This window comes from Saccostrea cucullata, unplaced genomic scaffold (genome assembly GCF_032062105.1).
Source record: "Saccostrea cucullata isolate Sc308-1 unplaced genomic scaffold, CSIRO_AGI_Scuc_v1 ctg9050, whole genome shotgun sequence".
In the NCBI taxonomy this organism is placed as follows: domain Eukaryota; kingdom Metazoa; phylum Mollusca; class Bivalvia; order Ostreida; family Ostreidae; genus Saccostrea; species Saccostrea cuccullata.
The window spans coordinates 1-14,159 of NW_026928628.1; the positions used below are offsets into that span (position 1 = coordinate 1).

A 14,159-nucleotide genomic window follows, 5' to 3' on the forward strand; every position below is an offset into this window, starting at 1 on the left:
AAGACGGGATTGTTTTCGTAACGTGATCTCAAATGTATCAGGGATGCACTGATTGCGTCATCGACAGAAATAAAGACGTGAGTTTAAAAAAATAAAATGAAAGTTGTTTTCCAAGAATAATGAAGAAGCAATAATTGAGTTATCTTTATTTATTATTTATAGTACAAATTTGAAGCTTTAATATAGATTCTTAATTACATATTTAGAAGATATTGGATGACACCATAGCTATTCATAGAATTGCAAGTTTGTTTACTTGCGTTTTTCTTTCCGAGATTAAAAAGTAAAGGTGTATCCCGAACGCAAATATTGTCATTTACAAAAACAGTTGCTGATTGGTCGACTGGGTGTACCGAATCCCAATCAGAACTCGAGAAAAAACCCAAATTCTACAATGTATCAACACCGCATGCCAAGGGATTATGAGGAGAGTAGCGTATCAGAAACCCTTGGCTAACGAAGATGATGTAATAAAGATTCTTTGAAAATCTCATCAGATTTCATTCAGAGGAGTTGTGGATAAGAGATGGGTACCCAGTCGTAATAGACGGACGTACAGACGAACGGACGGACATCCCGATTACTATATACATTTCTATTTTTCAAGCGGGGTTATAATAAAAACCCATCTGAATTTTATTTTGATGGTTTTACATACATGCTTAAAATTAACAGTTGTTAATTTAGGTTCGCTATTTTTTTTACTTCGCAGCGAAGGGTTTCTGATACGCTACTCTCCTCATATTCATGAGGAGAATAGCGTATCAAAAACCCTTGGCTAGCGAGGATGATTTTTTTTTTGTAAAAATTAATTATTATATACAGATGCGCTGTATTCTATATCGTATTTCCTCAGACCAGTTTTCTGTAAATTGGACTTTATTTTGTTTTTAATTTGGTAGTATATAATTTCTTCGTCTATATTTGAAGCAGTCTGTAGCTGCTTGTTTATTTGAATCATAATGGATGTTTCCTTTATTACATTACACTTGCGACATGAAGCCTCATATCATTTTGAAAAAAGGAAACTTTAGTAAAAGGGTTTTAAAAATATTTTTTTAGGTTTCATTCGTTATCACAAACGTATAGTCTGAAAAGATTATTAACAATGCTCAATGAAGAACACATGTACTTTAAATTAAGTAAATTTAAAAAAGTAACGAATTTTTATTATACATTTTTTTATTGATTTTCTAGTGGCTACCTTGGCTGTGGACTGCAGCACGCTTCCTGACGGTGTCTATGAGGCCGGATGTAGGTCCTTTGCCAGATGTACAGGGGCTGAGGTCACCATTGTTGACTGCGACAAAGGAAACGTCTTCAACAACGCAACCGGAAGTTGTGACGAGTAAGTACTCATTAAGTCTCTCCTTTTCTTTCTCAGTCTCTGAAGTGGAATGGAAAAATGAAAAATAAAATTTGTGGTAAATAAAACATTTTTGCAGTCCCCATAATGTCCCACCTCCCTGTGGCGTCATGAGGGATTGCTCAAACAAGAAGGACGGGAAATACGCAGATATGGATCAGCACTGTAGCAGCTATTATACCTGCTTCGCTGGAAAATTCCTCGGCCATAACGTATGTCCTGCAAGTAAGTAGCTTCTGCATATTGAGAAATATACATAAGAATCCATTTTCTTGTGTGTTTAACACTTGATCTAAGATTCCTTTTAAAAGAAAAAACTACTTATTATTATTCATATTTACTTTTCAGTGCTAAATATCTGTTTTATAATGTACGTTTTGTAATCATAAATGACATTTACTTAAAGTGATATATACTAGTATAGTGCAGATATAATCCAATAAGATTTACTGTATCCTTCTGCAGATTTGGTCTTCAATGAAGAATTACAAACTTGTGATTGGAAAGACAATGTCAAACCACCTTGTGGATCCAAAACGTCATAAATAACTTCTAGGATTCCTTAAAAAAAGAATTTTAATATATATCATTCGAGTAAATCATCGGATAAAAAGATTATGGGAAAGATTGGATAGTTTTCTTCATGCTTACCGTACGTTTATTTATGTTTCTCGTGTGAAAACTTGATCATGTGACCTATACTTTAAAAAAAAATTTTGTTAGTTATCAGTTTTAATGTATATTTATTTCTGTCTGTTTCTGTCTATATACTTCATGTAGCTCCTTTAGCTTTGACAAACTATACAAGATCTTTCAAAAATTACCCTGATTGCAACAAAAAGTATTTTGTGCTTATTCACATATAATATGAATATAAGTGCAATCGGTTGAAAAGAAGACTTCAATTTAATATGTTACTTTTTCATTATATGAGTAAAATCTGGTGATTTTGAAGAAAAATCACTAAAAAGTTGAAGCATTTTAAGTTTTTCTTATTTCGTTTCTAATGTATTACATTGAATATATTCTAATTTATTTGTATTACATTTGCAGAAGCTCAAACAAGCTTGCACTTAATTACTTTTCGGTAGGTTTTTGAAACTCATGACGGCCAATTTAGGGTTTAAAAACGTTTTTCCACACATATAACGGTTATCCATTAGTGTTCATTCGACGTTTTGATAGATCGTATTTGCTGAGGTCCTTTTATCGAGAAGTTGCAAAATGATGTATTTGAATGAGAGTGTTGATATTATTATTTTATCAGCCTATTTGTAAGTGACGTACCTCGTTTAAGAATCAGTTCGTAAGTAGAGCATGCTCTTGTGTATCAAATAAACTGAGAGATATACAGCTGCACGAGGATGAATAAAAACACGTAATTATTGGAATTTTATTGTATATATTGAATACCTAGTCACTCAAATTTTGGTTATGATTTAAAGGGTTGTTTACAGTAGCACGGTTGGAGTACGAGGGCTGTTCAATAAATAATGTCCTGAACTCTATGACATACAATTTAGAAATCATAATTATGACATTCAGTTTGACTTTCTCTCATGATTGAATCTTTCATGAATTGATTACAGTTTATGTGACCACTTTTCATCACATAGTTTTATTGTGAGAAGCTGGAAAACAAGGGCTATTCGAGACACTGCATTACAAGTGACTGGTAAAAAATCGGTAAAGAGCGAAGTTAGAAACTTCATTAAAGCTTCTGTAAAACTTGGTAAGAACCCCCAAAGAAATATTCACTGAAATAAGTGATGTTAACAGCAATCAAATATCTGTTTTATAGACACATGAAAACGTGGATTTCAGTGAACAAAAATGATTTCATGAGCATCAAAAATTGGCACCGTCCTTGGTGACAAAGACTTACAACAAACAATGTACTGTTTGCCAAAATTCAACAAATTACCACGTTTGATTGACATTAAGACACATAACAAAATTGATAGGCATCATTTTTGGGGTAGTTTACACTGCTTTAAAGAATCATTTGACAGTAAAAAAAGCTTAGTACTCAATGGTCACCCTATGTTTTGAAAAATTAGTGAAAACGTGAAAACGACAGCGTATAAAAATATCTATACAATCATTTCAAAAATCGAAAATTGAAGCTATCCACACTTACATGTCTGAAATTCAAACAAATTGTGAAACTTGAATCCATTGCTTTAAACCCTCAAAACAAATTTAAAATAAGATGCCACTTGACAAAAACAGCCAAGGTCTGAGAAGCTCACAGAATTGCAAAAGAACAAAAACAAGTTTATATGCCATTTTCTTAAATATTAGTTGTCTTGTTGTTCAAATTCTTATTCGGGGAGGCAGTTCCATTTCTGGAGAAGTCTAGAAAGTAACTTTTAGCAAAAAAACATCTAAAGGTTTATGAGAGGATGGAACCAGAATCAGGAATCCACTACATTAAATGTCTTCATGACAGCGTCCAAATCCACACGCCATGAAGAGTACAGGAGTTATGGGGATAAACAGATACATGTAGTTAATATTTTGTCACACCAACAATATTTGCCCGATCTTTCACCCTTTCACTTGTTTCATTTTCCAAACTTGAAAAAGAACACCCTTCAGAAAGAAGAAACAAGTCAAACAAATCATAGGACCTGCCATATTCCAGTATATGAAGGGCCATACTCAAAAATTTGTTCTAAAATCAACCAGAGGAAATATGTTTTAATTAAAAGAGAATATTTAAATAAAATCGTTAAGGCTAAATCCGTAAAAAGCGTTTTTTGTTTCTCAATTATATAAAGAAAGGTGCTCGGGCTGCAAACTCTCTCTTTGCCGGTCACACGCTAGTTGCAAGGCTGGTGTTGATCAATTTTGAGAAAACAATGGCTAAGTGTAGATTTTAGAAATAGATTCTTGCTTTAAAAAGTTTTAATTGCTATTACTAATTTTATGAACTCGTATTGTTTACTTATCTATTCGATAACAAAGGATTTAATTTGGATAAGGTCAGATTCATTTCAGTTTGTCTATTTGCATCACCATGTGCTAGCCGCCATCTTTGTCCCAAGTGAAAAAAAATTAAAGTAATCGAATAATATCATGTAGGCCTAATCGATAATAATTTTATAAATATTTCATGCGAATCTATGATTAATTGACTCTTTTCAGCTTCATTTCTTTGTAACTGAGGACTATTTATTTAATTTAAAAAAAGGATACATGAATTAATAAGAACAATACAGGTAAGCATATAATTATTTCGTTACAAACAGTAAAATTACTTTATATCATTGATGATAACACCAACTTTCAAACTGGTGTCTACAGGTTTCCAGCTTGTAGAATTAGTCTCTGCTTCCACTCATTAAAAACTAACCCTAAGTGCACAGGAGAAATTGTAACAAAGAAAAATGTCTCAAACATTTCCATTGAAAAATGGACGGATGTCATGCTCATGTTGGCATCTGTCTACATCTATTGCCCATCCAGATAAAGCAATTATTATAGATATCCTAAGTTTGTCCATACAGTTCACTTGGGGTTTAAATATGTCACGCAGTATCGTCTTCGGAAATCTACAGATTTCTTGGGCCTTAGTTGACTTTAAATCCTAGTTATCGGCTGGAATTTCTCCAGACTCAACGCTCTCAAATAAACAAAATGTGCGTTGATTTCAATTTTAAGGGGTCCTGTAGTCAAATATGTGTCAGTACATGCGCACTTGTACAAATGGTGTTGGCATGCACACAATCATACAATGCAATTTTCAAAGAGCCCAGGTAATAAAAACACCAGTAGCTCATTCGAACGCACCTACTCCTTTTGAACCCAGCCCATGCAACCATGCAAATTTACAATATAGAAATCCATATACAAGACATCAAGCTACAGCAAACTCTTAACAAAAAACCTCAGTCCCACATCCAAAAATACAAGAAAAATGGCTAAAAATAATTTGGCCGTAGGAAACATACCAATTAAAATTTCTATATTAAAGATGATCCGACGCTGCTCGTTCTCCAAACAAACCTGTAGCAACAAATTGTTGAGTGCATGGTTTTTTTCTCAGGGGTTTAGACTTTATAACTCAAGTCCAATGTTACATATAAAAAATAACAATTTAATTTCAGTTTATCAATACAAAGCAGGAATAATAATGATAAAATAATAATAACAGAAGTTGAATTAAAGGGGGGGGTTATTACCCATATGTAATCTAGGAGTATTCTCCAGTGGGAGTGGTACCAAAGAGGGATAACTCTGGGTGGCGATTGATAACGCACCTTTCATATCCTACAGACAGCAGTGAAAATCACTATATAAACCATAGTAAGTTCACAGTTATTAAACATCCTTTGATAGTAATAAAAATGTTGGCCTAGGTGGGTGAAGGTGCATATTTTGTAAAAGGGGATATTAAATCAGCATTTAGGTTTCTACATGTGTTCCCGGGGGATTTTGACCTTTTAGGATTCAAAGTTGAGGGTATATATATTACTTTTATAAATGTCTTCAAGGCATCTCCCTCTCTCACACAAAGCTTCTAAGAATTTCAAATATTCTTGCACTGGATTTAAAAAAATTTAGATCATTATTTACATAGATTATTTCATATTTGCAGATAAAGAAAGAGAGTCATTCTTAAATTAACGCAAATATCGCAAGGGGTTTGTATTCAACTGGGGGTTCCCCTTAACTGATGACAAAACGGCTTATCTCACTTCCTGTCTTGTGAGTTAAGAAAATGAATCAATGCAAATGCTGATCAGAATACCTCTTGAAAATGTATCAAATTGACGTCCATACTGTAGGAACATTAATTATTAGTTCTATGGCAGTTATAGTCATTGTTACGGAAGCTCAATTTCTCTTACAAGTTTGTTGGGAGATTGTGCGATTCAACCCGGGGGTATCTAAGCCTCACCATCATACTATGTTAAACAATGAAATGAAGCAAGATATAATTATATGCTTAAGTTTCCTAGAACAATTTAATGGTCAAGTTTATTTCCAAGAAAGTGATTAGTCGTCAAATTAAATTTTAGATCTGTATACATGAAGATAGTGCCGTTTCTGCACATCTAGGTTGTGGAGCATACTTTTGAGGGCAATGGTGCAATTTCTCTTCGCCACATGAATGGGTGACTACAGTAATTCAGATATATTGCATGACATGACAACACTAAATCTTATCCCAGTAGTTTTGGCTGTCAGTTTATGTGATAGTCAACTTGCAAAATGGGAGAATACGGTTTTATATTGATAATGAGGCATTGTTTACGGTTTTAATTTGAACATACAGTCCTCAAAATCCAGTAGAGTTATGAAATTAATTCGTTTATTTGTGTTAGACTGCTTTTAAACATATATAATTTTTCGTGCTGTTCACATCCGTACTAATTATAACAGTATTGCCGATTCAATTTCTCGTCAGCAGTGGCACCATTTCTTGCAGGCTGCACCACATACATCACCACAACCAGTACCAATTGAATTCCAGAACCTCGTATCTAGCATAAATTAAACAAGTTGTTAGGGGCAGCATTTTCTGAAAACACTAGCAAGCTAGGCTTATTAATTAGGCGTAAGAGCATACATGTACTTCAGCTGCTGCTTGCAGCAAGGATCAAATACTATTTGGCTCCCCTTTGTTATTTGATAGTTAGATTTGTTGCACACTGGTCAATTAAAGACCTGGTGTTTTCGACAGTTCGTCCTAACTTAGCTTCCATTTCTTATAATTGCAAACTTCAAGGTCACATAGACCTAACAGAAGAGTTCATAGTTAAAAGTTGTTACAGGGGTTAAAAAAAGCACAGCTAGCTCACAGCTTTGACAGTAGGTTGCCCATTAAAAGGTCCATATTAAAGCAGATTCTCAAAATTTTACCCTGCGTATGTACAAATTCATATGAGGTATCATTTATTGTTTTCAGTTGCATTTTCTATTGTATACTACAACTTTCTTGGGAGAAAAAAAAATACTTGCAGTCTACGACAAATCCTTAGATAGAGACATTGCCAATACAGAAACTCAATTTGACGACACTAGCTCTACATCATTAATTCTTAAAGACCGACCGATATGGAAGGGTAATAATGTCAAAATTATTTGAAAGGGATGGGGTTCATTTATCCAAGTTAAGAAAATAAACTTAAAAAAAACAATTAGGGAATATAAAGCCAATTATTAGGCATGTATGCAAGTTTTATATATTATCACAGTAATGACTGATATCTGGAGAGGAAGGGTCACGGCTGTTTCAGGCCGCTCAGGACCCCCACTAGTAAAGTGGCGGCGCCCCCATTCGTAGATGCTTTGTTCAAGCATATACAACTGGGGTCTTGTGGCGAACTGCGCGGCATACGTCACTTGAACTATGATGTAATATGGGTTCATTATTGGACCGCTGTACCACACAGGGTCAAAGTTGAATACCATGTAAATATTGTGACAGTGTAAACAAAACTATTTTATTTTTATTTTCTTCCTTGACTTCTGTACCTCCCAGAGTCATGGATGTGTGATTATTATTCTAAAAATTTTATTTTCTTCCTGGACTTCTGTACCTCCCAGAGTCATGGATGTGTGAATATTATTCTTGCATTGCAAGTTTTTATTATTTGACTTTGGCCTCTGCATCTCCAGGAGTCAAGGTCACCTGATATGTTGATGTTGTACTGAAATAATGTTGACCTTGGCCTCTGCATCTCCCAGGGTCAAGGTCATCTGATATGTTGATGAACTGAAATGTTGTTGTTGAACTGAATGTTGTTGTTGTTGTTGAACTGAAATGTTGTTGTTGCTGGGCCTACCCGTTGCTTTGGAGGCCCGAAATAATATGTTGTTATATTATTCAGCCGTGCCCAAAAGCGCCAAAAAAAATAAAAACCCATAAAAAATATTGTTTTTGATTCATTGTGTATGTCCAAGATAATTATATGCTATTAAGAAAGAGGTAGAAATTATACGTAATGTATGTAAAATCACGACTGAAGCAGGTGATTTATAAGGATTCACTTAAACAAATTCAACTATTTTAAATGATCTGTAGGCTTATTTGAATGTTGCTTGAGCAAAGTTTGCAATAGTTTCGCTTTGATATAAATGTTGATGCAGGGTATGAAATACCCTTAAATGTTCGTTGAATTGAATTTATCATGAAATATTTTGTACACTAGTTACAAGTGTCTTTCTCAAGCATTTTTAGGTGCTAGGATACGATAAGTTCATTTAGATAGTGTTGGTCACCTGCAGAAACGCCAATTACTAGTTTATGCAGGACCGCAAAAATTTTTAACATGACTCCGTTTACCGGATTACGAAAGGTCTGACCCGTTGGCTTGGTATGTTCACTCCTCCGACGTATCTAATCCATGTCTGAATGCTTGAATTGTAAGAAATAATCATTTTTAGAGTTTCATTCACAGGCACTTGTGTCTTTGATAAAATGTTGACCCATAGTATAATAATTACACAATGTATCTTACTCCGAATTATACACGGAGTATCCGCATACCCTAGAATTGCGCTAATTTACATTTTGAGAAGAAATGCACTGGCAAACTGTTATAGGATTAAACGTTCTTTTTTCAGAATTCATCGATGTGTAAACTCTGCCATTTTACTCACAAACTCAATAAAAGTGCGAAGCACTTTTATGTAAAGTTTGTGAGTAAAAAGGCAGAGTTTACACATCGATAAATTCTGAAAAAAGAACGTTTAATTCTTATAATTCCAATTACGAATTTTTTAAATTATTCAAATTATTTCTTTTTGATGCCTCCATACAATCCGTTATTTTGTACGGCGTAGGAATACTTTATGCCGCAAAGAAACGTATAGGGGCAAGATGAATATCGATAAAATCAAACCTAAACTGTCAAAACAATCACTAAATAAACATTTAAAAACTCATTGAATGTTGTTTAAGTCAACAAATATCGTAAAAACATGTATTCTCCAGAATAATTAGTCCTTGACCATGGCCATGTTGACATAAACAACAACGTCATAACTATGGGGCGCCGTTTTGGTATTTACTGCCAAAAAGTGATATCACCTATTCGAATAGGTGATATCACCTATTCAATAATGGTGATATCACCTATTCGAATAAGTGGTATCACCTTTTCAAAATGATAGGGTAATATCACCTATTCAAAAACGTGATATCACCTATTCGAATAGGTGATATCACTTATTCGAATTGGTGATATCACCAATTATAATTGAAAAGGTGATATTACCTATTCTGCACGAATAGGTGATATCACCTATCCAAATCTGAATAGGTTATCTATTCAATAGGTGATATCACCAATCGAATAGGTGATATCGCCTATTCGAATAGGTTATATCACTTTTTTGCAGTAAATACCAAAACGGCGCCTCATACATAACGATAGTAGCAGACCGACGACGTCCTCGATTTGCTCTGGTTCGTTCAAAGATTTAGGGAGAATATGGAATCTGTAGGATGTAAACATATGAATTTGATGCTAAAAAGGCAAGAGTCTGAGGTACGTTTCTTTTCCCTATCACAACGATACCAACTGAGCTGATATGGAACGTCGAGAAAATGACAGCATGATCAGCGATTTTTTTAAAATTCACACTCGTGATCTGACAGTGACATAAACATAATATTCCCGTCTGTCAGTCCTGTTTATCTCTTTTTCATTCATTCATTCGATCATTCATTCATTCATTTTTTATTTCAAGTTTCTTGTAATCATAATTTAGCTAAAACGGACTAGATCTAGAAGTATCTGTTTTCATTGTTTTTACAACAGTCAAGATTTAAAAATGCTAACCCCCTATCCCTAACTAACCCTAACCCTAACTAACCCTAACCCTAACCAACCCTAACCCCCTCGCCCTAACCCCTAGCCTCTAACCCTAACCCTAACCCTAACTCTAACCCTAACCCTAACCCTAACCCTAACCCTAGCCCTAACCCTAACCCTAGCTCTAACCCTAACCCTAACCCTAACCCTACTAACCCTAACCCTAACCCCCCCCTTAACCCTGGTGTGTTAGCCCTAACCCCCTAACCCTAACCCCCCTACCCTACCCCTAACCTATTCCCTAAATACGGAGTTGTTTACACTGTGTTTATACTATACGTAAGTACTACGTTTTGTTTTTATGCTGACTGCACAGGTAAATGATGCGACGTGTGCAAAAAAACATTACAAGAATGTGATTATGACGTCACGCTTCAGAGTCTAGACAGTCTAGCCTAACCGGTTTGAACTGGTTTTACTGAAAGACAAGAACACACAGATTTTGATTTTTCAATTTTATTCAAGTGAAAATATACATACAATTTACATTTTCTGTTTCTTCTGGGCCTTCTCACTGGTCAGGGGTAGTTTCCTTTTAGTTTCCCTAGGTTTTCTTTCTATGTCTTTTACCGATACATAGCATGGCTCCATTTGTTTCTTACTCTCTCCTGATCCGCCCTGGGTCCCTTCTTTTTTCTGGTCAATGTTTCCTCCTTCTTCTCTCATTTTTGTCTCTTTCCCCGTGAATGACTTTGTGATTGGTGATAATAATCCACTAATGTAACAAAATCCACTGCTGTTATGACATTTCAGTTTTTCCATTTTGTTTTCAAGAGCACTCACCTTGCTGTTCAATTTATTCACCTTGTCATCCACATCATTCATCTTGGTGTTCATTTGATTTAGTTTGTTATCTAGAGCAGATAACATGTTTACAATTCCGTCCAGAGTAGTGTTTAAAATGCTCATATCTTCTTTATTCATGTCCTCAGGAAAATTAACCATGTCCAAATTCAAATCCAATTCCACGGCATCTTTTATTATCTCTGCCATGGGAGCTCCTACATATCCTTCAGGTGTCACATAATACTGGGAATTTTCTGAAGTATTCATCATTGCTTCTATTTCTTTTCACCTGTGTCCAGTTCTAAGTGCTCACGCAGAATGATTATCAAATTTTACAGTTTTTTTAGTTTATATACCTGCTATGAGCCGTGTGCACCTTTTTTACCTGGGCTTTATATACCTGTTACATCCTCTGTAAAGGACCGTGTGCCAAAACTTAGGGGCCGTGTGCAAAAAATACGATAGACCTACGTTTTGTTTATGTACACAGGTAATACTTAGGGACCGTGTGCAAATATACGTTTTACCTGCGTGGGCTATAAAAAAAATGAGAATTATAAAAAGATTAATTTTTTACTGTGATAATACATAGATGCGATGGAGAAAGTATGTATTTCAATACCTGGGAAATTTCACACATGGGTTAAGAAAAAAAAAATCAGTGACGTTTTTAAAATACCTAAAACCTCAAAATCTACGAATGACTAGAACCCCCCCCCCACCCCTTGGATGCAATGAATATCATATACAAAATACTATTTTTTAGAGGAGGATTTTACAGTTAAGAAATTTTTTTGTTTTAGTTTTTAAGAAAATAAAAAATCATGTAAATATCACTGTTATGTTTATTATATGACGTCATAGATACACTCGGGTTCGGCCTTTTCCCCATTTCAATTTTGCTTTGTCACTGTGCTGGGGGTCTTTTTGATCACATGACCAAAAGCGATTTTTTGGTGTTAACCAATCACATTTAATCACGTGATTGATTTGTTGATGTTTTGCCGCGATTGAAGTATCGTCTGCTATTGTGTATAAATACAGTCCCTCCGTGGTTTCAGTATCATTCCTTTGCGCTTGATTTGTTTGGTTACAGAGAAGAACAAGAAGAAGAAGAAGAAAAGATGAGTCAAGAATTTCAGGAAGTTTACCGGATGATTCCCGGAATCTCCATCGAGACTGTGGTCATCGTGAGGCGGATCGCTACGGGGGAGGAGCTGTCCCGGTATAACTTCATGCAAGTTACGGCGAATACGGAGGTGAGAAGCAGGCAGGGTCGGAGGAGCCACCCCTATACTAGGGTAAGAAGTGGACCCAGGACTTTTACGTCACCCAGACCTACTACAACCCAGGTACAGGCCCGGAACCAAGGGCGGATCCCCACCTGGGGATTCCGGGTAGGTACAGAAAGGATTTTCTGTTCCCTATGTTTGCAGCAGGATGAGGAGAGCAATTACTGTTGTTCGCGATGCATCCAGCGCCCCTCGTGCACCTTATGCACCGCCAGGATCATCGAGGAGAACTTACCCTGCCCCCTCTGCAGGAACAGGATCCGGGTCCCCGTACCCTTGTCGAGGAGGGAATTCAACCCCCCTGACAGTTCCTCAGATTCAGACGATGAGTCCATTAGACACCTGGTCCAGGAGCTGCTGGCAGCCTAGGCGGGACCTACCTGATAACAAAATCAACGAAAAAACCAAAAAAAAAATCAACAAAATACCAGAAAAACCAAAAAAATCAACAAAAACCAGAAAAAAAACCAAAAAGTGTTTTTTATACCAAACGGTCCTTTTAAGGACCACCAAATTTTTCGAAAAGATGCCTTCATATTCAGTCAATAAAGAAACGTGTGTGTATCTCAAGTTTATAACACCAGGTCACTTTTTATAATTTTTATAACTTTTTTAAAACTTTATAACTTTTTGAAAACATTAACTTTTTAAAATTAGCTTTAACTTTTAAATAATGATAACCCCTTTTTATAAAATAAATTCACATTAAAACACACATTCTTTAAATTTTTTATTTTTTCATCAAAACAATAACACATACATACATACACTTTATGTGGATAAAAGAATGTATTTTAATCATAAGTGTGTGTGTACAAATTATTGTTTTTTTTTTTTTTTTTGATTTTTTTTTTTTAAAAAAAAAATTCAGGTAAATCTACAATCTCTTGGAATTAATTCTCTGTTACTCACTTCAGATTTAAGAACTCCATATTCTTCATAGTTACCTTGTCTATAAAAGGTTCTTTCCAATTCTTGGGGTACTGTGAGACATATCAAAACAAGTTAATTTATGAATCTTTTATGTACATGTATCTCTCATGAGCCCTGTATTTCATTTGTATGAATCCTTTCACATGATGAAGTTTTCTAGTTTCTGGATGCCTTTCTTTTTGTAAGATCAAGTATTGATAATCACTTCTAATGATTTGATCTACATCTTCCTGTCTGCACCCAGTTAAATCAAATATCCAATTTTTTTTTTTTAGCTATTCTAAATCTGTTTATTTTAAAGTTAGCAATATAACCATTGCCTGTATTTTCTTTCTGTTTGTTTTGATAATGAGTCTTAATATCCTCCAAGAGTTGAGTTTGAACTTCTTTCATTATTTTGTGAACTCTTTAAAATCCTCTGTCTTTATCAATCTTTTTTTTTTTCTGACATCTCTTTTTTCTTATCATCTATAAACTTGGCTTCTTCTCTAGTCAAGGGTCTTACAGGGTAATCCAGGTTACCCTCACCCTCTATGGGTAATACAAGGTTATATTCCTCATTGACTTCTTCTGCAATTAAGGGTCTTTCTATGTAATCTCTGACAACATTAAGATCACTCTTTTCTGGATAAAAATGGGTTATATTCTTCTTGAGAAATGATTTCAAGAGTGCCATCTTTTTTTTTTTTTATTGGTATACCTCTGTCTACATCTTTCTCTAAAAGAATTCTCTTTTCAAACTGAATTTTACTCATTCCTTTACTCTTTTGCTTCCTAAAGGTGTTACCCATAGTTGAGACAACAACAGTACTGAGTGTTTTTTAATTTCACACCTTGAATTTATACATTTCTGTGATACTATCATGGGGAAAAAAAAATATTAAGAGGAATGTAAGAGTGATTTTGAAATATTTGTGATATGTATATTGTGCATAAAATTCCATTCTTAAG

At 34.8% G+C, this 14,159-nt stretch overlaps 1 protein-coding gene across 1 annotated transcript; it reads left to right on the forward strand.

Moving 5' to 3' along the window:
• Nucleotides 1-1,184: 1,184 nt before the first annotated feature.
• On the forward strand, nucleotides 1,185-2,342 carry LOC134278230 (chondroitin proteoglycan-2-like; the record flags this gene model as incomplete). Its single annotated transcript, XM_062760547.1, has 3 exons — nucleotides 1,185-1,348; nucleotides 1,446-1,591; nucleotides 1,832-2,342. Coding segments are annotated over 3 exons (390 nt in total), but the record flags the coding sequence as incomplete, so codon positions are not given.
• Between the last annotated feature and the right edge of the window lie 11,817 nt (nucleotides 2,343-14,159).